Source organism: Ipomoea nil, unplaced genomic scaffold, assembly GCF_001879475.1.
Source record: "Ipomoea nil cultivar Tokyo-kokei standard unplaced genomic scaffold, Asagao_1.1 scaffold2610, whole genome shotgun sequence".
NCBI lineage: Eukaryota > Viridiplantae > Streptophyta > Magnoliopsida > Solanales > Convolvulaceae > Ipomoea > Ipomoea nil.
In genome coordinates, this window is record NW_017619038.1 from 925682 (window position 1) to 946658 (window position 20977).

General features: G+C 35.2%; 6 protein-coding genes across 6 annotated transcripts; 4 read left to right on the forward strand and 2 right to left on the reverse strand.

Annotated features, from left to right (window-relative positions):
- Nucleotides 1-2244: 2244 nt before the first annotated feature.
- LOC109154248 (auxin-responsive protein SAUR68-like) lies at nucleotides 2245-2775 on the forward strand. The gene has a single exon (XM_019302083.1). It carries the CDS (start codon nucleotides 2296-2298, stop codon nucleotides 2716-2718), a length of 423 nt encoding a protein of 140 aa, XP_019157628.1. The 5' UTR covers nucleotides 2245-2295; the 3' UTR covers nucleotides 2719-2775.
- Nucleotides 2776-5695: 2920 nt separating this feature from the next.
- Nucleotides 5696-6715, reverse strand: LOC109154158 (uncharacterized protein At2g29880-like). Its single transcript, XM_019302019.1, has 2 exons — nucleotides 6347-6715; nucleotides 5696-6262 (listed from the first exon to the last, which is right to left on the reverse strand). Exons 1-2 carry the CDS (start codon nucleotides 6713-6715, stop codon nucleotides 5696-5698), a joined length of 936 nt encoding a protein of 311 aa, XP_019157564.1.
- Nucleotides 6716-11100: 4385 nt separating this feature from the next.
- Nucleotides 11101-11976, forward strand: LOC109154159 (auxin-responsive protein SAUR67-like). The gene is made up of 2 exons (XM_019302020.1): nucleotides 11101-11178; nucleotides 11674-11976. Exons 1-2 carry the CDS (start codon nucleotides 11101-11103, stop codon nucleotides 11974-11976), a joined length of 381 nt encoding a protein of 126 aa, XP_019157565.1.
- Nucleotides 11977-15820: 3844 nt separating this feature from the next.
- Nucleotides 15821-16432, forward strand: LOC109154246 (auxin-responsive protein SAUR68-like). Its single transcript, XM_019302081.1, has one exon. The coding sequence runs from the start codon at nucleotides 15862-15864 to the stop codon at nucleotides 16294-16296; it is 435 nt and encodes a 144-aa protein (XP_019157626.1). The 5' UTR covers nucleotides 15821-15861; the 3' UTR covers nucleotides 16297-16432.
- A 293-nt stretch (nucleotides 16433-16725) lies between these two features.
- LOC109154250 (auxin-responsive protein SAUR21-like) lies at nucleotides 16726-17979 on the reverse strand. Its single transcript, XM_019302084.1, has 3 exons — nucleotides 17706-17979; nucleotides 17482-17484; nucleotides 16726-16955 (listed from the first exon to the last, which is right to left on the reverse strand). The coding sequence occupies exons 1-3, from the start codon at nucleotides 17885-17887 to the stop codon at nucleotides 16850-16852; spliced, it is 291 nt and encodes a 96-aa protein (XP_019157629.1). The 5' UTR covers nucleotides 17888-17979; the 3' UTR covers nucleotides 16726-16849.
- Nucleotides 17980-18347: 368 nt separating this feature from the next.
- On the forward strand, nucleotides 18348-19114 carry LOC109154244 (auxin-responsive protein SAUR68-like). The gene has a single exon (XM_019302079.1). The coding sequence runs from the start codon at nucleotides 18528-18530 to the stop codon at nucleotides 18960-18962; it is 435 nt and encodes a 144-aa protein (XP_019157624.1). The 5' UTR covers nucleotides 18348-18527; the 3' UTR covers nucleotides 18963-19114.
- Nucleotides 19115-20977: the final 1863 nt, after the last annotated feature.

Here is a 20977-nt window from a genome sequence, read left to right on the forward strand (position 1 = left end):
GAAAATTGAACAGATGGGTAAGCTCAAGTACTTGTATCATTCCATGTGTTAGCTTATTTGCATGTCTCTACATATGGCCACACTCCAGATCCCATATATTTCTAATTGAACCTACAAGGCCCCATATGAATCGGTTGAACATGGTTTTGCCTTCTCTGATTTATGCAAGAACTTAATGCTTGTCGTAGCCTCTTTAAGTAGTATAAATAAATCACTTCTGTATATGCATTTTTATCATCAGACACTTCAATTCAATCCAGTACAGTTAACATCTAAGGTTTCTACTCATCTTGCTCTCTTCTATTATATTTCTCTCTATTTCCTAACTTAATATATATCGTGATCAGTAACATCAAGCTGGGAATTGAAAGAGATGACATAAATTTAATTTGTTGCAATTTAATTTGAGGAAAGAGGAGTTCACATCCACTGCTCTGAACAATGGAAGTCATGAAGTTTTCATCACAATTAAAGTTTGTTCGAAACTAGTTTGAACATCAGTTATTGAAGAATTGAGTGAAGCACATTCTATCATTAATGGTGAATTAGATTCATGAGACTCAGGAAACTCTCAAATGCATATACTTCACAAATGCATCAGAAGAAGACCATTTGTCATATTTTCAAAGTATTGATGTTCTCCTAATTAACTCACCACAAAATGTATGGAAGAAGCAATCAATATGATGCTGAATAGAAAAGTCACCTAGAGATGAGAAATGCTGAAGAGACTTTGTGATGGCTAACAATGGATAATTTTGAATAAAGGTGAGTGAAGTTGGATACCGCTATATATGTGCATAAACTTCAAAAACGAGGGGTCATAGACAGACATCAATGGTGTCAATACTGTCTGCACTGAATTGGATTGAAGCACAGGTCAGCCCAGCTACCTTCCCCGAGGGGAGATTGAATAATAACTCAACCTATATATGAATGTCTTTACCACAAATATCTAACATATATGGCTGTAACATCCTGCACTGATAAATGAACTCTTTGTTGATATAAGGAGCAAGTAAATGTTGCAAACAAAAGTATCCATTGATTGTTACCAACTTACACACAAAATTTTCACTAGCCAAAAACTGACTAGGAGCTGCAACTTTCCTTTTGTCTTAACTTAGTGTACTGTGTGGAATATGTCTTGAATTTCCTTCAACAAATATTGTACTGCTAATTTTACTCAAACTATATTCAGTGCAATAAGTTGGAGCAGAAACATACGATTTGTTGAAAATTAGGCAGACTTTCAAGTTACTGCAGAAAAGCAGAAAAAAATCTATACAAATGAACAGGAAAACTCTTCTATGCAAAATTTGTCTTCACTAAACTAAGTTGCCTATAGTCTCTCAAGATCTTCTCAAACTAGAGATGACGTCAAGGAAGGTATCCTCCATACAAGGTATTGTGAGTCCACCAGTTGGATGATCAAATCCGAATTCTTCTTCAGCTTGACTAAGCAAGTCTTGGAACGAAGGGTCCTTCAAGTACGCAACTGGAATGACAAAACGCCTCTTTTCACTCTCCCCAACATAAACTGCAAAATGACCCTTAGGCACTTCACTTTCTCTGTTTGTTCTTGAAGAAGATCTCCTGAGGCCTTGCTTAGCACGGAGAATGTGCCCCATACCAATTACCATGTTCAAATGTGTTTTTTTTTTTTTTTTTTTTTTTTTTTTTTTTTAATTTGGAAAAGTAGAGGCAGGTTAATTGAATAAGCTATGGATACAATTTGTGTGAAGGAAGAACTTGAGTGCGGTGAACATTGGCTCAAATGCATTTATATAGATCCTTTAGGAGGTGATTGAGTGGCTATGAGAAATTTGGATCAAAGTCCAGCCGGCCAGCCAGCTAGAATGATAAGACAACATTACCACATGGTTTTGTCTTCCAAAAATCTCGAAGAATTTCTACTAACTTTGCACATCACTCACCAAATGCTTCAATGAAATAGAACAGATGTGGAAAGCTCAACTACTTCTGTCACTGATCAATTCACAGAGCAGTAAGTTAACGGTGTTTGCCTAGAAAATAGCTTAATCAATTTGTTTGAATCAATATGAAGATTGGGAAACAAAACCATGTGATTCCTTATTTGTATGTCTCAAAGGCCCCATACAGCTGGGGGAACATGGTTTTGCCTTCCCTGATTTCCTCATTGCCTCTAAAGCACTTTAAATAGGTTGCGTCCATGTGAATTTTGGTCATCAAACACTACAACTTTTTCCAGGCAATATCCAAGGTCTCTACCAATCTTAACCTCTTTCACTCTCTATTTCTTAAGTTCGTACCATGATCAGTTCCAAGAAACTCATTAAGTTGACGAAAAGATGGCAGAAATTTACTGCCATCCGAAGAAAGAGGATTTCCTTTCCAAGACAAAATGACGACACTGATAGCTACAGTACTTCTTCTGCAGTTAACAAGGGTCATTTTGCTATCTACACAGCTGATCAGAAGCGGTTTGTAGTCCCTCTATCTTATCTCGAGAATGAGAGCATTAGGCAACTCTTAAACTTGTCAGAAGAAGAATATGGGGTTCCATGCGATGGGCCTATTACACTACCATGTGATGCAGCCTTCTTGGACTACATCATTTTACTCCTTAGCCGAGGTTTATCCAAAGAACTTGAGAACGCATTGCTCGTCTCAGTTACTTCACATCGGTGTTCGTCAGCTCAGTTACTCCGAAACCAGGAATTGCTAGTTTGCTGATATTAATCTCAATAAATTTTGTAAATGAGGATATATATTAGTTGTAGCTCAATACATGATGTGAAATGTATAAATCCAATACAGAAATATATACTTGATTTCCAATATGTTCAGTATTCTTCTTAGAAAATTCAAATATATTCATTGCTTTCATATTCTCCTTAATCTTCAGTTTTTTGCAATACACTTATACCTGTACATAGTTGACATATTTTCTGTTACAAGAGCTTATTTTCATGAATTTAATTCAAAAGCATTAAACTATATAATTGCGTAATTGAATTTGTAACAATAAGATTCTGGCACTTCCATTTCTGGCCTAGCATCGCTCCGCCAAGAATAAGCAGAAGGCAGATGTAATTTGAGATAGCAATATGGTCAGTTTGTTATCTCAATTTTGAACAGCTGCAATAGTGTCATTAGAGAATTATTGACCTATATACTAATCTGGCACCTTTGTGTGATGGTTAACATGGAACCAAGATGAATATCTTGGCCATAGATGTCAATGCTCTTGCCAAAAACCATGATTAGTTCCAAGAAACTCATCAATTTGCCAATGAAATATAATGGAAAATATTTGTTGCTGTCTAAAGGAAGAAGATTTCATTTTTAAGACACAAGGACTGTGTGAATAGTTGTGGTAAATTCTCTGCACTAAATTTTACTATCGACTGTTCTCAAGATTATTCCTATATTCTGAACTTGCAAAAGTTTATTGCTTAACTTTTAGTGTAGAATATGCCTTGGATTTCCTTGAAGAGATATTGTACTGCTAGTTTTACTCTAAAGTATATTAAAAGCAACAATTTGGAATAGGATTTGGTGAAAATGCAGACAACATTTCTGATATTTTCAAAGTTGCTGCAAAAATGCAGACAAAAATCTATACAAATGAACTGTACAGTAAAACTCTTCTATGCAAAATTGTTCTTCACTAAACTAAGTTATCTGTAGTCTCTCAAGATCTCAGGCTAGAGATGACTTCAAGGAAGGTATCCTCCATACAAGGTATTGTGAGTCCACCCGTTGGATGATCAAATCCGAATTCTTCCTCAGATTGACTGAGCAAGTCTTGGAATGAAGGGTTCTTCAAGTACGAAACTGGAATGACAAAACGCCTCTTTTCACTCTCCCCAACATAAACTGCAAAGTGACCCTTAGGAACCTCACTTTCTCTGTTTGTTCTTGAAGAAGACCTTCTGAGACCCTTGTTAGGATGGAGAATTCGTATCATACTAATTGCCATTCTGAAATGCTTCTTTTTAAAGCAAAGATGCTATAGGAACAATTTTAGAATGCAAAAACTAAGGTATTTGTGATAGAAATGTTTGAGTATGGCGAATACTAACTCAAATGTGTTTATATAGATCCATTGGGAGGTGGATTGAGTGGCTTAGAGAAATTTGGATGGGTGGGCAGCCACCTAACAAGATAAGAGACATAACCACATGTTTTTGTCTTCCAAGAATTTTCAAGTAACAAGTTAAAAGAAAGAATATCAGTGTATGAACATCATTCCCCACACGCTTCAATGAAATTGAGTAGATGGGGATAGTTTATCTACTTCTGTCTTTCCAAGAAACTCGATCTCTCACATAAGAGATTAATCAAATCAATAGATGATTTGGAAACAAAACCATGTGATTCCTCATTTTTTTATGTCTCCATATTGCATATATTTGTGGTTGAAGCAAAAAGGCCCCATACAACTAGCTAGACAGCATAATCATGTGGTTTTGCCTCCTCAACAGCTTAAAGACTGTCTTAGCCTCCTCATCACTTTAAATACATCACTTCCATATGCATTTCAATCATCAAACACTGCAATTCATTCTACCCAATTTCGAAGGTTTCTACAAATCTTATTCTCTTCCATTCAATCTTTCTCTCTATTTTCTAAGTTTCTACAAATCTTATTCTCTTCCATTCAATCTTCCACTCAAAGAGGCTCATTAAGCTGGCCAAAAGATGGCAGAAATTTGTTGTCATCCGAAGAAAGAGGATTTCATTTCCAAGTCTGTGATGATTCAGATAGCTGCAGTACTTCTTCTGCAGTTTACAAGGGTCATTGATGAGGACGTTTTTCACACATCCAGTATCAAATCACAATATAGAGTTTTGATATCGTTCCACTGGAGATGGCTCTTGTAATGTTAGGAAATGATGTAAAGTGGAGCTAAGCACAAGCTTAAACTATTCTTTTAGAAGCTAAACCTATCGATAAGGAGATGGTTTGATATGATAAAGCTAATAACAAATAAGACAAGTAAAACAAAGGACCGGGATTTGGTTGATTCAAGCTAAGATGCCAAATATTACACTAAGATTAGGGAATTAAACAAGGCATAGGGTAAGAGAGATGCACAAAAGTGTCCAAATACCACTCTCGTAACTATTTGGACTTGCAACCTATCCTTAAACTCCACTCTCGTGGCAATTCAATCCAAGGTTGCCCAAGCAAGAACACAACGCAAAAATTCTCCTTAATACCCGAAATACTCTCGTATTGGGCATTAACGGGCCGTTTGGTTCACGGAATGAATTTGGAGGGAATAGGAATGCTATTCCATATGGAATAGAATAGGTAAGGAATAGAATAGGAATTGTATTCTGTTGTTTGGTTCGCTAAAGAAATAGACATGGGGAACTGTATTCCAATGTTTGGTTGGTTAAGGAATTGGAATAGTATATATGTTTAAAAGATATAAATGCCCTTTTACAAAAACTATTATTATTATTATTATTATTATTATTATTATTATTATTATTATTATTATTACAACAACTATTATATATCATCATCATCATCATCATCGTCGTCATATCAAGTGATTAATACTCAAAACAAAATAGTCATATAAATAACAAACTTTTGTAAAGAACATTTAACAATATTCAAAAGAAGCATAACATATGTTATTTTTAACAAAATACTCAAAACAATCCAATGCAAGTTACAATGTTCATAAAATGATTAATTGATAGCAAGGAATCTTCTGATCCATTGTAGTCTTCGATCAGGATCAAGACTGAGAAAGAAAGCTACTTTATTAGGATGATCAGTGAGCTTAAACGAAACAAGGTCCATTTCATCATTTGCCAAATCATCAACCTCTTTTAATGCACGTTCAAGCTTCTGAAACATATCCATATCACGATCATATTGAAGACCATCAGACAGATTCTTACCAACCTCTGACATTGTATTGCTTATTAGCTTCGCAGCATTAAGCATATTCTCAGCACATATCTCAATAGCTTCATCATGGCTCCTCTTTCTCTTACTTGAATTGCTTCTTTTTCTACCATCATTTTGTGGCTCAGGTTGTGTACTCGTTAAATCAATATCATCCAAACCAACAAATGCACTATCTTCTGTGTCAGCTCTTATATCATTCTGTTCTTCATCTTGTATTTCTTCAACTACGTCATCTGCTGTCTGTGCATCTTTTCCAGTTGCACGATCTTTAGAATATATTGCAGATAACTCATTATAAAACCTAAAGCTTCTTGTTCTAAAAGGGGCAGCTTCTTTGTGACTCTATAATAAACATAAATAAATTATTTGTATGTATACATTAATAAAAATAAATGAAAGTACAAAAAAAAAAAAGTAAATACTTACAATTAAGTATGACTCCCAAATTGCATCTTCAGCATACACCATGTGCTTTTGATCATTCCAACCGAACCCACTAGTGTTCTTACCTTGCACCATATCATGAATAATGCTCCATTCTTTTTTCAAAGTTTTAATTCTACTCTCAATATGTGGCTTAGCTTTTATGGTACAATTTGGTATTTTGTTCAAAATCATTCTTTCAAGTTCTAATAAATAATCTGTCTTAAACCCTGTATCGGAATTAAATTTTCCTACAGTATGCATTTCAGTCAAACAGGACACTAATATAATGTCTTCTTCGGGTGTCCACTTTCTTTTTGTTTGCTTAACACTTTGAGATCCAATGGTTGCAGAAGTAGGGGGAGAAGCCATTCTTAACTACAAATAAATTGAAATAATAAATTATTCATCAAACTCAAACACATTACATTGTTCATAAACCACATTACAAAAAAACACCAAATCACAAAATCAAACATCAATGAACATGTCCTTAATTTCTAGATGATATCCATTCATTGAACATGTCATTTGCTAATTCTGTCCTCCAATTATTCCAAACTTCTGAAGGCTCTATTTGTGTGACATCATCATCTTCAAGTATGACGTTACTTTGTACGAATTCCTCTTCCATAGGATCAACATTCATCTCATTTCTAATAAAATTATGCAGCAAACAACATGCAAGTATAATTCTGTTATGTATTCTAACAGGATAAAATGATGGGCTTCTAAGTATAGCCCATCTCATTTTCAATAATCCAAAACAGCGTTCTATGACATTAGAGCAGCTGCATGTTTCATATTAAAGAATTCTTGAGGAGTTGTCGGTTGATGACCTTGACGCCATTCATTTAAGTGGTATCTTTGACCTCTAAATGGTGCCAAAAATCCCTCACTATTAGCATATCCTCCGTCAACTAAGTAGTAACAACCTAGAAACATAAGTTTATAGTTTAATACGAATGCATATTATATTACATGATAATTGGAATTTAATATTATAATGCTTACCATTAGGGACCTTAAGTGGATGTCTTCTAGATAATGCATCCCGAAGAACTCTACTGTCTGCTACAGATCCTTCCCATCCCAGAAGAACATACACAAATTGCATATTAGGTGCACATACACCTAATACATTTGTTGCAATTTCACCCTTGCGAGATTGATATCTAGGTTTATCTTCTGATGACACTTGTATTCTAATGAAAGTTCCATCTAAAGCGCCTAGGCAATTCTAGAAATAATATCAAATATTATTAAATATATATTCACATTGTAATTAAACTTATAACTCAACTGTAGGGATATGTTTAACTACCTTAAACCATTCCCATCTATGATCTGTAGAGGTAGCTGGAACTGGTTCAGAATCTTTGAATAAATGATTTCGGAGTTTCGAAACAGCATTCAATACTATATTAAAGTATCGACTAATAGTTTCCCCCGACCTTTGAAAATTATTTTGAATGATCCTATTTTTTACGTGATGAGCAATAATATGTAAAAATATTGCTACTTGCTCATCAACAAGCACATTTCTTGTTGGCCTTAACCCTCCTATAGTTTGTAACATTGCACACAACTTTACAAAAGCATGTCGATTCATCCTAAGTTGAGATATGCATTTTTCATCACACGAATACACAGTTCGTAACATATATAATCGAGACCCTAAAGTATTCATAATATAAGATCTCACTCGTTTTTTATTAGAACACAAAATTGTCAAGGTTGACATCATCATGATAAACAATAAACTCACAGAAGCACACATATCCAACCATACACGCAATACAGCTACACATCTTTTCCTTCTTTCAGTACGAGTTATTAAACGCAATCGAGCCATAACTGTAAATTTAATTTAAAACTTACAATAACTTATACAGATTATAATAACACTACGGTAAAAAAAAAAAAACAATAACATTGCTATGACAAAAAAACAAAACCAAATAAACAATAACACTTTTCAGCAAAAAAAAAAAAAAAACAATAAACAATAAACTAAACTAAAAACCAAAAAAATAATAAAAAACTAAGTCAAGGACCCATCCATTTTCAATTCCTGAGTAAGTATTACAATTCCTAACTAAGTATTACAATTCAATTCAAGATAAAAAAAAAAAAAAATTCAATCTTTTCTTTCATTTTCATCAATTTCTATGTTAAAGATTATTTGTGTGTCAACCTTAATCTTAACTAAATAAACTTTGATTGATATTAGATGTGTAAATTATTAGATGAACATATCATTATCTGGTACTCCCACCAAGTCTATCATTATAGAATCAAACTAATTAAGCTGACTCTTTAAGTCGATGACTGCTAACAGAATTCCTCACTTTGGACCTAGAGTCTTTTGTCATTCTATATAAATTTTGTGATAATTACATTAATGATATAATAAACTAAACTAATTAAAAAAAAAATTAAACAAAACTGCTGCGGCTGCGGAACCCTCCGCGCCGCAGCAGTGTGTGTATATATATATATATATATATATATATATATATATATATATATATATATATATATATATATATATATATAATTAAATATGTAATTGGTAAAAAATAAAATTCTGAAAATTTACCTTTGATGTTTTAATTTGATGTGGCAAAAAGATTTGCTTGATGTTGATGATGCTTTAATTTGATGTGGCTGGAAAAATTTCTTGATGTTGATGATGAAGGAATCGATGATGATGAAGGAATCGGGGAAGGGTAGAATGATACGTAGGGAGAGAACGGCGAGAAAGATAAGGTTAAAATTGAAAAAAAAAATATTCTATTCCTGAGGACTCATGAATAAGTTAATACCAGGGGGGCCCCTGGTAATAGCTATTACCTCATCTGAGGTAATAGGCTATTACTAAGAACATTATTCCTAGTAATACACATTGTTACCAAACAGAAGAATAGGTCTGTTACTGGGAATGCTATGACATTCCCAGCCTATTCCGTGAACCAAACGGACTATAAGTGTGTGAATGTGTGGCTAGTGTACAAGCTCTACTCTCGTAGCAACAAACACACTCCAAATAAAGCATATAATTGGGATCCAACAATTATACACAATTTCATAACAATCCAAAATCACACAACTAACCCTAGAACACCCAAATAATCCCCTTTATGCAATACAACTCAAATAGACATCAATAGAAAGAAATCAAACTGTTACAAAAGTGAAGAGAGAGAGTTTCTAATGTGTTGTCATATATTATATCAAACTCTCATAGGAATAGAAAATACAAAGCCCTATAAATAGGTACTAGAAAACTACGAATAGGAAACAAGTTTCCATATGTCCTACCTACCTAAAACCCTAAACTGCCTAATATATAGAGATTCTATATATCAAATATATATTCCTTAACACTCCCCCTCAAGTTGGAGCATATATTTTAATAATGCCCAACTTGTTACACAAATGAATGATAACCCTAAATAACAAATAACTCAAGTCCATTTAGGACACTCCTTTGATCGAACAAGCTTGAGATTGGATACTCATACTCCCCCTCCAACGAAAGCTTCGAACGCCACGAATCCCACGAACAAAGAACAATGGGTGAACACAAAGTGACCGAACAAGCTTGAAATTGGATACTCCCCTTGAAACGAAAGCTGTGAACGCCACCAATACCTACGGACAGTTGGGTGAACTCAACGTGGTGGACCGAACAAGCTTGGGATTGAACCCTCCCCTGAACCAGAAGCTTGGACTCCACCAATACCGCAACTCCGGGTGAACCAAAAGTGGACCGAACAAGCTTGGACACACAAAGTAAAGAAGACAAACTCCAAACTGGAGGACACAAATTCTTTACTAGCAAAAAGGAAGTATCTTGACTAACAAAAGGGAAGCATGCTCCCATCGACGAGCATCAAAAAAGGAGAGATAACACCAAAACGAAAGAGTGATAACACCAAACCGAGGCAGCACCAAAACAAGATAACACCAAAACACAAAACGAGACAGCACTAAAACACAAAACAAGACAGCACCAAAACGAGACAAACTGACCGTAGAACAAAAGTCAATGGTCAAAACTAAGTCCAGAACCAAGACAAACAAACTTAGGCGACCCAGGAACAAGTTGACCAAAACGTTTTTCAATCGTTGGAGGAGCCTCACGCGCCGGCGGCACGTGAGGCTCACGCGCTAGTCAAAGCGTGACAACAACGGAGCGGAAAAAAAAACATTATCGTAAAGGCTCAGATACCATGTTACGAAAGTGAAGAGAGAGAGTTTCTAATGTGCTGTCATATATTATATCAAACTCTCATAGAAATAGAAAATACAAAGCCCTATAAATAGGTACTAGAAAACTACGAATAGGAAACATGTTTCCATATGTCCTACCTACCTAAAACCCTAAACTGCCTAATATATAGAGATTCTATATATAAAATATATATTCCTTAACACAAACCAAATCCTAGTCCCAAAACACTTAGCTACTCATAATATAACAATAGATACACAATATTAAATGAGTAATTGAAAGCATAGATGAAAAGTAAAGATAAGAGATAATAAGAAAACTTCTCTATTGATGTTTTGAAATCCAAGATTGAAATGTGTTCTTGAGCTTGGAAATGGAAAGGAACAAGAAATCTACACTAATCTAAGCTATACTAGAGCTAAACCTAACTAAGGAATGAAAGGGAAATGAAAGATATAATGAAAGATGTGTTTTGGGGTGGGAAAATCCCCTAAAAAGGGTAAAAAAACGCGCTAGTATGAGTTACAAAGGGCTGGCCACGGGTCTGGCCACACCTGTGGCCAGAAATGCAGTTTACACTGCCCAGTGGCCACAGGTAGTGTGCACTGCCTGTGCATTGAGTCTGTCTTCTAAGTACTTTTTCACCCTTGAAACGTTTGAATTAGCCTTTGGTGCTTGAAGCAAAGTTGTAGACATTCAAGTTCTCTTTCCAATGGAACAAGAATCACTTGATTTTGACACTCCTACGCTGAGATATGACCAAAATACCGAGCAGTGGACGATTTGTGCGGGAATTTCAACTTCTTGCTCTTTTGCTCCACTTTTGCCTTTGTTTGTCTAAATGACCAAGACCACTAAATACACCATAATTTGGCTCTCTAAAAGGTGTTTCCCCCATCTTCACAGCTTCTCATTGACTCTCATTGGCTCTACATGCATCCGAAATGCCCCAAAAATTAGCCAATTCATCTAAATCATCAAGAATTACACATAAACACACAAATGAATCAAATGAGGACACTTTGGGAAAAATTATAACAAATAACAAAGAAAATAAGCTTAAATGTACGGTGAAATTATCAACATTTAGACTCTTATCAGTCATTTCACTATCTACATTGCTGATCAAAAGCGGTTTGTTGTCCCTCTATCATATCTCGAGAATGATATCATTAGGCAACTCTTAAGTATGTCTGAAGAAGAATTTGGACTTCCAAGCAATGGGCCAATTACACTACCATGTGATGCAGTCTTCATGGACTACATCATTTCACTTCTTAGCCAAGGTTTATCTAGAGAACTTGAGAATGCACTGCTCGTTTCAGTTACTTCTCATCGGTGTTCATCAGCTCCGTTACTCCGAAATCAGGAATTGCTAGTTTGCTCATATTAATCTCAATAAATTTTGTAAATGAGGATATATATTAGTTGTAGCTCAATACATGATGTCAAATGTACATATATAAATCCAATACCCCAATACTTGATATCCAATATGTATGTTCAGTATTCTTATTAGAAAATTCAATTATATTCATTGCTTCCATATTCTCCTTAATCTTCAGTTTGTTGCAATACACTTATACTGTTATACCTATGACAAGTGCTTATTTGCATAAATTTTATTCAAAAGCATTAAACTATATAATTGCCTAATTGAATTTGTAACAATAAGATTTTGCCACTTCCATTTCTGTCCTAGCATCGCTGCGCCAACTACCAAGAATAAGGAGAAGGAAGATGTAATTTGAAGCATATGATGAGAAAGCTGTAAGTATTTTCCCTAAATACAATATATTATAATATATTGTATTATTGGGTGGCTGTGGTGCAAGTAGGAGATTGAGTCAATTAGTGACTTAATCTGTTATGCAACTCAGGATATTCAGTTAAGCTTTAACTGAATATCTGCCTACGTTGATGGCATGTAGGCTTCTAAGCAAAACAGTCCTCCCACAGCTCCCGTGTTCAGGACACGCACCATCACGTATTCGGGAGAGAAGTGGTAGACAAAAACACATACCTTTATTATGCAGGTTTACCATCTCGTGGCAATACCAACGACTATGGCTGGGGATATCCGGGTGAACCTAAAGCTTCCGCTGTAACGAGGCAGGTTATTCGTTTACTACAATTCATGTTAGACTAAATTTATTATCTAACATTTGGTATCAGAGCCCTACAAATCTCTGCCTGGTTGTTTGTATTATTGAATACAAAAATCTTTTTATCTAAATTTTGTGCTGATGGAATTGAGATTTATTTTGATTATTGAATCAAAATTACATCCTGCTTTAAGGTTATTGCTGGATTTATTTTTTCTTGCATTAATCGTTTTTTTTCTTTCGCATGAATTTGTCTTTCGCCGGACTGGTTGTCGGCGACTACGAGCATGCTTTGTAAAATCCAAACATGCTTTGTATATTTTTTAAATTATTTTATTATAAGTATAAATTTCAAAAAGCATATATTAAGGTTGGATATAGCATATTATTAACTCATAGCCTATATATTAAATATCATTCAATTTTGGATCCTTAGGCTAATTTTGGACAATATAGCCTATTAAGTTAGTTTGTCGGTTTCTCATTTAATTTTGAGCATACTTTAGTCATATTTTTTACTTGGGACTTTAAAACCTATTTTGAACAAGCTATTTAAGACCTATCTGGGTCATTAAAGTATGGATTCCACCTCTTTGATTGATATTTTAATAATAATTGTAGTTCTTTTATTTGATTATAACATGTTTATTAAGGTTCAATTATTACTAACTACCGTATTTTTTATAACGGTATTTATTGTTGGTGATAATTTAATGTTTAGATCTATTTCCATATTAGAACATTTATCATTCATGTTATAACTAACTTGGGCCATAAAGGTTCATGGTCCCGACTTAAGCAATTTAGTGCTATAATTATTATCATTGCGTGATTTTGAGTCATTAAGGGTTTAAGGATTACAATTACCGTTTTAAGTCATTAAGAATTATAATTATTGTTTTGGCCATTAAGAATTATAATTATTATTTAAGTTAATTATGTTTTTAATCTATTAATAGTTTTCAGGGCCTTAACAATAATATTCTGTTTTCTTAATGGTAAGCAATGTACATATTTATGTTGCCTTTACATTATTGGTAATTTGGTTATACCTTAATTTTAGTCTCCGACTCATTACAGTCTTGATTAATTATTATGTGGTAAATTGAGATTAGTATTTAGCATCCCTTAATTACAGTTTTACATTTATTGTAATTATTATTAATTTAGATTATTAATTAATTGTATTAAGTTTAGGGGCTAATCTCATTTATTATCTTTCATAATAATTATTCATTCATGGTAATCTACTATATTTAGTACATTGATAAGATTACTCATGTCACTTCATTTTTTCCATTATTATTAATAATGGTAATTAAGTGTTACCATTATTAATATGGTCTTGTTATCTCATTTTCTTTCATTTCTTACGTCGTATATATATACTAATCTGGCACCTTTGTGTGATGGTTAACATGGAAGTTTCACCCTGACCACACTATTTGCGTAAACCTGCAAATTAAAGATGAATATCTTGGCCATAGATGTCAATGCTCTTGCCAAAACCATGATTTATTTTTTGAAGAAAAAGATTCAATTAATCAAAACTCGAATACAGTGGGGCGGGGAATCTTCCCAGATACAACGACCAGCATTCGAGTGTGCAGCCCGGGCTAAGTTATGAGCCTGCATATTCACTGATCTGCTAACATATCTGCTAACATATCTGATTGGAACTAATCATGGTTGGTGTATGAGAAGTCCATGGAAGAGTCGTTAAAGGTATTCCAGACTAGTTGGAAATCTGATTGGATGCATACTTTACGCCATTGTTTACCCTTCTTGCCAAAACCATGATTAGTTCCAAGAAACTCATCAATTTCCCAGTGAAATATAATGGAAGATATTTGTTGCTGTCTAAAGAAAGAAGATTTCATTTTTAAGACACAAGGTCTGTGTGAATAGTTGTAGTAAATCCTCTGCACTAAAGTTTACTGGTAGCTTCATTTTATTTTTCAATATAGACTGTTCTCAAGATTATTCCTTTATTCTGAACTTGCAAAAGTTTATTGCTTAACATTGAGTGTAGAATATAATATGCCTTGAATTTCCTTGAAGAGATATTTTACTGCTAGTTTTACTTCTAAGTATATTCACCACAACAATTTGGAATAGGATTTGGTGAAAATTGGACAGCATTTCTGATATTTTCAAAGTTGCTGCCAAAATGCAGACAAAAATCTATACAAATGAACTGTACAGGAAAAGTCTTCTATGCAAAATTTTTCTTCACTAAACTAAGTTGTCTGTAGTCTCTCAAGATCTCAAACTAGAGATGACTTCAAGAAAGGTATCCTCCATACAAGGTATTGTGAGTCCACCCGTTGGATGATCAAATCCGAATTCTTCCTCAGATTGACTGAGCAAGTCTTGGAATGAAGGGTCCTTCAAGTACGAAACTGGAATGACAAAACGCCTCTTTTCACTCTCCCCAACATAAACTGCAAAATGGCCCTTAGGAACTTCACTTTCTCTGTTTGTTCTTGAAGAAGATCTTCTGAGGCCTTGCTTAGCACGGAGAATGTGCCCCATACCAATTGCCATCTTCAAATATGCTTTTTGGAAAGTAGGATTTCTGAAAATTTTTTCAGTATAGACACAATTTGTGAAGGCAGAAACTAGGAGTTGTGTGAAGGAAGAACTTGAGTGGGGTGAGAATCAACACAAATGCATTTATATATATAGATCCTTTAGGAGGTGGATTGAGTGGCTATGAGAAATTTGGATCAGAGGCCAGCCAGCTAGAACGATTAGACAACATCTCCACATGGTTTTGTCTTCAAAAAATCATCAACAATTTCTACTACCTTTGGACATCACTAACCATATGCTTCAATAAATGGGGAAAGCTCAACTACCTTTGTCATTCCGAGAAAACCTACCAAATGAGAGATCAATATACACAGCACTAAGTTAATGGTATTTGCCTAAATAATATCTTATTTGAATTGGATTGGGACACATATGACCATGTGTTTCCCTATTTGTATGTCTTGAAGGCCCCCCATACAGCTGGGTGGAACGTGGTTTTGCCTTACTTGATTTCCTCAAGAAATTGAAGCACTTTAAATAGGTTTCTTCTCATCCAATTTTGATCATCAAACACCTACAACTCTCTGCAGATCTTGTTCTCTTCCCTTCAATTTCTCTCTATTTCCTAAGTTAGCACTATGATCAGTTCCAAGAAGCTCATCAAGCTGGCAAAAAGATGGCAGAAATTTGCTGCCATCCGAAGAAAGAGGATTTCATTTTCAAGTCTATATGATGATGCAGATAGCTGCAGTACTTCTTCTGCGGTTAACAAGGGTCATTTCACTATTTACACTGCTGATCAGAAGCGGTTTGTTGTCCCTCTATCATATCTCGAGAATGAGATCATTAGGCAACTCTTAAGTATGTCTGAAGAAGAATTTGGACTTCCAAGCGAGGGGCCTATTACACTACCATGTGATGCAGCCTTCTTGGACTACATCATTTCACTTCTTAGCCGAGGTTTATCCAGAGAACTTGAGAATGCATTGCTAATCTCAGTTACTTCATATCGGTGTTCATCAGCTTCACTGCACCAAGAAGGGCTGAGAAATCAAGAATTGCTAGTTTGCTGATATAATTAATATCAATCATTTTTATAGACAAGTAACTCAGCTGTAGCTCAACACATGATGTGAAATGTACAGAAATTCAAAGACTTGATATCTAATACATTTAGTGATCGTCTAAGAAAATCAAATTATGTTCATAGCTTCAAATTCTTCGCCAACTGTCATGTATTTAATCTCTCTAGAGAACTTGAAATTCAGATACAGAGTATAAAGGAAAGAACATTAGAATTCCACCCTCCATTTTTGGTGAAGCTCTTCAAATTGAAGAACATTATAGACATTAATGGATTGAGGAAAAAAGCAGACAAGAATCAATAATGTTTTTCCGTGAAGTCATTGATTCTCTCTTAATCCTACTAGTTACCATGGTGATTTTAATAGGGAAATTAACTAAAGAACTATGTTTAGAGCTACAAAGACATTTAGAGATTCTGTATAATCAGTGAAATTTACAGATTCTAAGCTGATAATGGGACAGCTGAAAATTGTGGAAAACTGTACAAGAATACTTCCTATGCAAAAATTCTCTTTACTAAACTAAGCTGTTTGTTGACTCTCAGTATCTACTTGAACTAGAGATGATGTCGAGGAAGGTATCCTCCGGACAAGGTATTGTAAGTCCACCCATTGGATGATCAAATCCGAATTCTTCCTCAGCCTGACTAAGTAAGTTTTGCAATGAAGGGGCCACCAAGTATGATCGATATTGGAATAACAAAGCGTTTGTTTTTGCTCTCGCTAACATAAACTGCAAGGTGTCACTTTGGAACCTCACTTTCTCTGTTTGTTCTTGAAGAAGACCTTCTGAGGCCTTGCTTAGCATGGAGAATGCGTGCAATACTAATTGCCATGTTCAAATAATTCTTCTGAAAGTATAGGCATTATGAATCAAAGAGGCTATACAAATAATTGGGAGGGAAGAAACTTGAGTAGGGTGAATACCAACTCAATTGTGATTATATAGACCCTTTGGGAAGTGGGATTGAGTGGCTAAAAGAATTTTGAATGGGAGGGAAGCCACTCTGCCAGCTAGCATGATAAGACACATTACCACATGGTTTTGTCTTCAAAAATCATAATGAATTTTGAATTTCCTTGAAGAAATATTGTACAGCTAGTTTTACTCAAAGTATATTCAGTGCAATAAGTTGGAGTAGAAATATATGATTTGTTGAAAATTGGACAGACTTTCTGATATTTTCATATTTACTGCACAAATGCAGACAAAAATCTATACAAATAAACTGTACAGGAAAACTCTTCTATGCAAAATTTTTCTTCACTAGACTAAGCTGTCTGTAGTCTCTCAAGATCTCAAATTAGAGATGATGTCAAGAAAGGTATCCTCCATACAAGGTATTGTGAGTCCACCCATTGGATGGTCGAATCCAAATTCTTCTTCAGCTTGACACAGCAAGTCTTGGAATGAAGGGTCCTTCAAGTATGAAACTGGAATGACAAAGCGCTTCTTTTCACTCTCCCCAACATAAACTGCAAAATGACCCCTAGGCACTTCACTTTCTCTGTTTGTTTTTGAAGATGATCTCCTGAGGCCTTGCTTAGCACGGAGAATGTGCCCCATACCAATTGCCATCTTCAAATGTTTTTTTTTTTTTGGGAAAGTACAGGCTTTGGACAGAATTTGTGAATGGAGAAACTAGGATTGTGTGAAGGAAGAACTTGAGTGGGGTGAACATTGGCTCAAATGCATTTATATATATAGATCCTTTAGGAGGTGGATTGAGTGGCTATGAGAAATTTGGATCAGAGGCCAGCTAGAATGATAGGACAACATTACCACATGGTTTTGTCTTCCAAAAATCTTGAAGGATTTCTACTGACTTTGGACATCACTCACCAAATGCTTCAATGAAATTGAACAGATGTGGAAAGCTCAACTACTTCTGTCATTGATCAATCCACAGATCAGTAAGTTAATGGTGTTCGCCTAGAAAATAGCTTATTCAATTTGTTTGAATCAATATGAAGATTGGGAAACAAAACCATGTGATTCCTTATTTGTATGTCTAAAAGGCCCCATACAGCTGGGGGAACATGGTTTTGCCTTCCCTGATTTCCTCAAGAAGTTGAAGCTTGGCATTGCCTCTTAAGCACTTTAAATAGGTTGCTTCCATGTGAATTTAGATCATCAAACACTACAACTTTTTCCAGGCAATATCCAAGGTTTCTACCAATCTTACTCTCTTTCCTTCTCTATTTCCTAAGTTAGTACCATGATCAATTCCAAGAAACTCATTAAGTTGGTGAAAAGATGGCAGAAATTTGCTGCCATCCGAAGAAAGAGGATTTCCTTTCCAAGAAAAAATGATGACACTGATAGCTGCATTACATCTTCTGCAGTTAACAAGGGTCATTTTGCTATCTACACAGCTGATCAAAAGCGGTTTGTAGTCCCTCTATCTTATCTCGAGAATGAGATTATTATGCAACTCTTAAACTTGTCAGAAGAAGAATATGGGGTTCCATGCGATGGGCCTATTACACTACCATGTGATGCAGCCTTCTTGGACTACATCATTTCACTTCTTAGCCGAGGTTTATCCAGAGAACTTGAGAATGCATTGCTAATCTCAGTTACTCCATATCGGTGTTCATCACCTTCACTGCACCAAGAAGGGCTGAGAAATCAAGAATTGCTAGTTTGCTGATGCTAATGTCATATCATTTTTGTAGACAAGGAACTTAGCTCGAGATCAATACATCATGTACAGAAATCCTAGACATGTATATCTGAATTTACCTGAAAATAAGATTTTGTTGATACTTTAGAGCTAAACGAGCCTCTGAACATGATTTTTACATTTAGTCTTTCTTCTTCCCCTATAAATAGATGGTTCTATGAATTAAGTTGTGTAAATGGATGATGTATTGAATTAGCTAAAGTTCTTGTTGTGTGTTAGTTCTTTATATGGACTCTTGTATAATTACGGTCCAATTATGCTTGAGAATTTTTGAATATGTGTTGTTCCTATGAGAATGGGATAACACTATAGTCACACTACTCGCAATTTCAATCTGATCTTGCTTTGATAAAAGGAGATTGGAAGAAGACTTGTATGTTATGTGTTTGATAAAATGTTCTCATTTCAATTGGATTGCCATGAGTGTGACGACATTCATTGCTAATTGGTAGTCCAATGGCCATGAAAATTACATTAACATCTTTGTTGCATTTTCCTTTATACTTGCTAAGCCTTTGTATGATCCCTAACCTTAAAGGAGTTAAAGCACCCATAACAACTATGCAAGGGTTGGCTTAGTCCAAACCGTTTTCTTTATTACTTCTATTGTTCATTACCTGTTATTTAATTGTTTTTGCCACATTGCTCGACCAAATTGTTAGAAGAAGTTTCTAAGCACTCAACATGTTTTGTGTTTAGTTAACTCTCTACTTGGCACCATTTTTTTTTAATCGAGTTGAACTCTAGAGACGTCCTATTCCCATGCTTGTTTTTCGGTAATCACGGTGGAGATTCCTTGGACTGCGCTGCTTCAGCGAGACGGTGGAGATGCACAGCGATGGACTTCCGACGGTTACTACGGCGGCTTCTGCGATAACAGGTTCCTTACCTCCTTGTTTTTTCCTTTGTTTTTCTTGGTAATGGCGTTCATTTGGGGAAGCAATTATCCGTGCTACTGTAGTAAGAGATGTAGCCGCTCTGATGGAGTACAAAGGGATTTCTCTCACGGAGGCAGCCGATCACGTCATACACGAGTGTGCTGCCACTGGAGAGGTCACGATGCCATTTAACACAACTGGAATGTTTAAAGCTTGTGCAACCGAGGATGGTTATCATGCATTATTCCTAGTACAACTTTGTTTCTTCATTTATTTATGATTAGATCCCCATAACATCTTGGGATGTCTATTCTGCATTATCTTTTGTTCTTGGGAGGCATAATTTTACATTTTTACTCTATGCTTCTTAATGAGTACGTGTTCGCGACACCAGCTTCTTCAATGAATATGAACCATAATCTTATTCTGCAATTTTTTCCCTTTGTGTTACTTAGCTTCTTCAATGATTATGGATTCTAGTTTTAATACTGCTAGTGGCTTCATATTCATCGTAGTATTTTATTGATCGTGTGCACTAACAATTCTAGTAGTCACTCCATTAATTATGCAATTATGCCATGGCTGCAGCCTTTCTTGAGCCACAAATTGATTTGGGAGGTAATGATAGCCATTGATGTGTGTTAATTAGTACAGTTTGCAAAAAGGATTGTTTGGAGGGTAGAGGGAAAAGAGATTATGTGTGGGGAATGTTTGGATTAACATGCAATTTATAGAGGTGGTTGGACTGGATGACTTTTCACATTTAACTGTGCCTTTTAATTAATTTCACAGTGTGTTTTCAATGGCTTTCCCTTGCCTGTGACGAATTGATCAATCAACCTACCAAGTTCTCTTAGTCAAATAATTCCAATCCCATTGGGTAGGAAGTTGCTGTCTGCCTGCAATTTGCCTCATTTTCCCTGCCAATTAAATTAGAATTAAAAAAATGCAGTCAATCTATGATTTACATGAAATTATAGCCCAAGGCGCACTTTGGGTGAAGCTGATCACCTTGTGACCCTAGTCGATAAAAGACCACAAGGAGGTAAACAACGTTCTGGGTGAAACCCACGACCCACCTTATGACTTTAGCCCGGTAAAGTA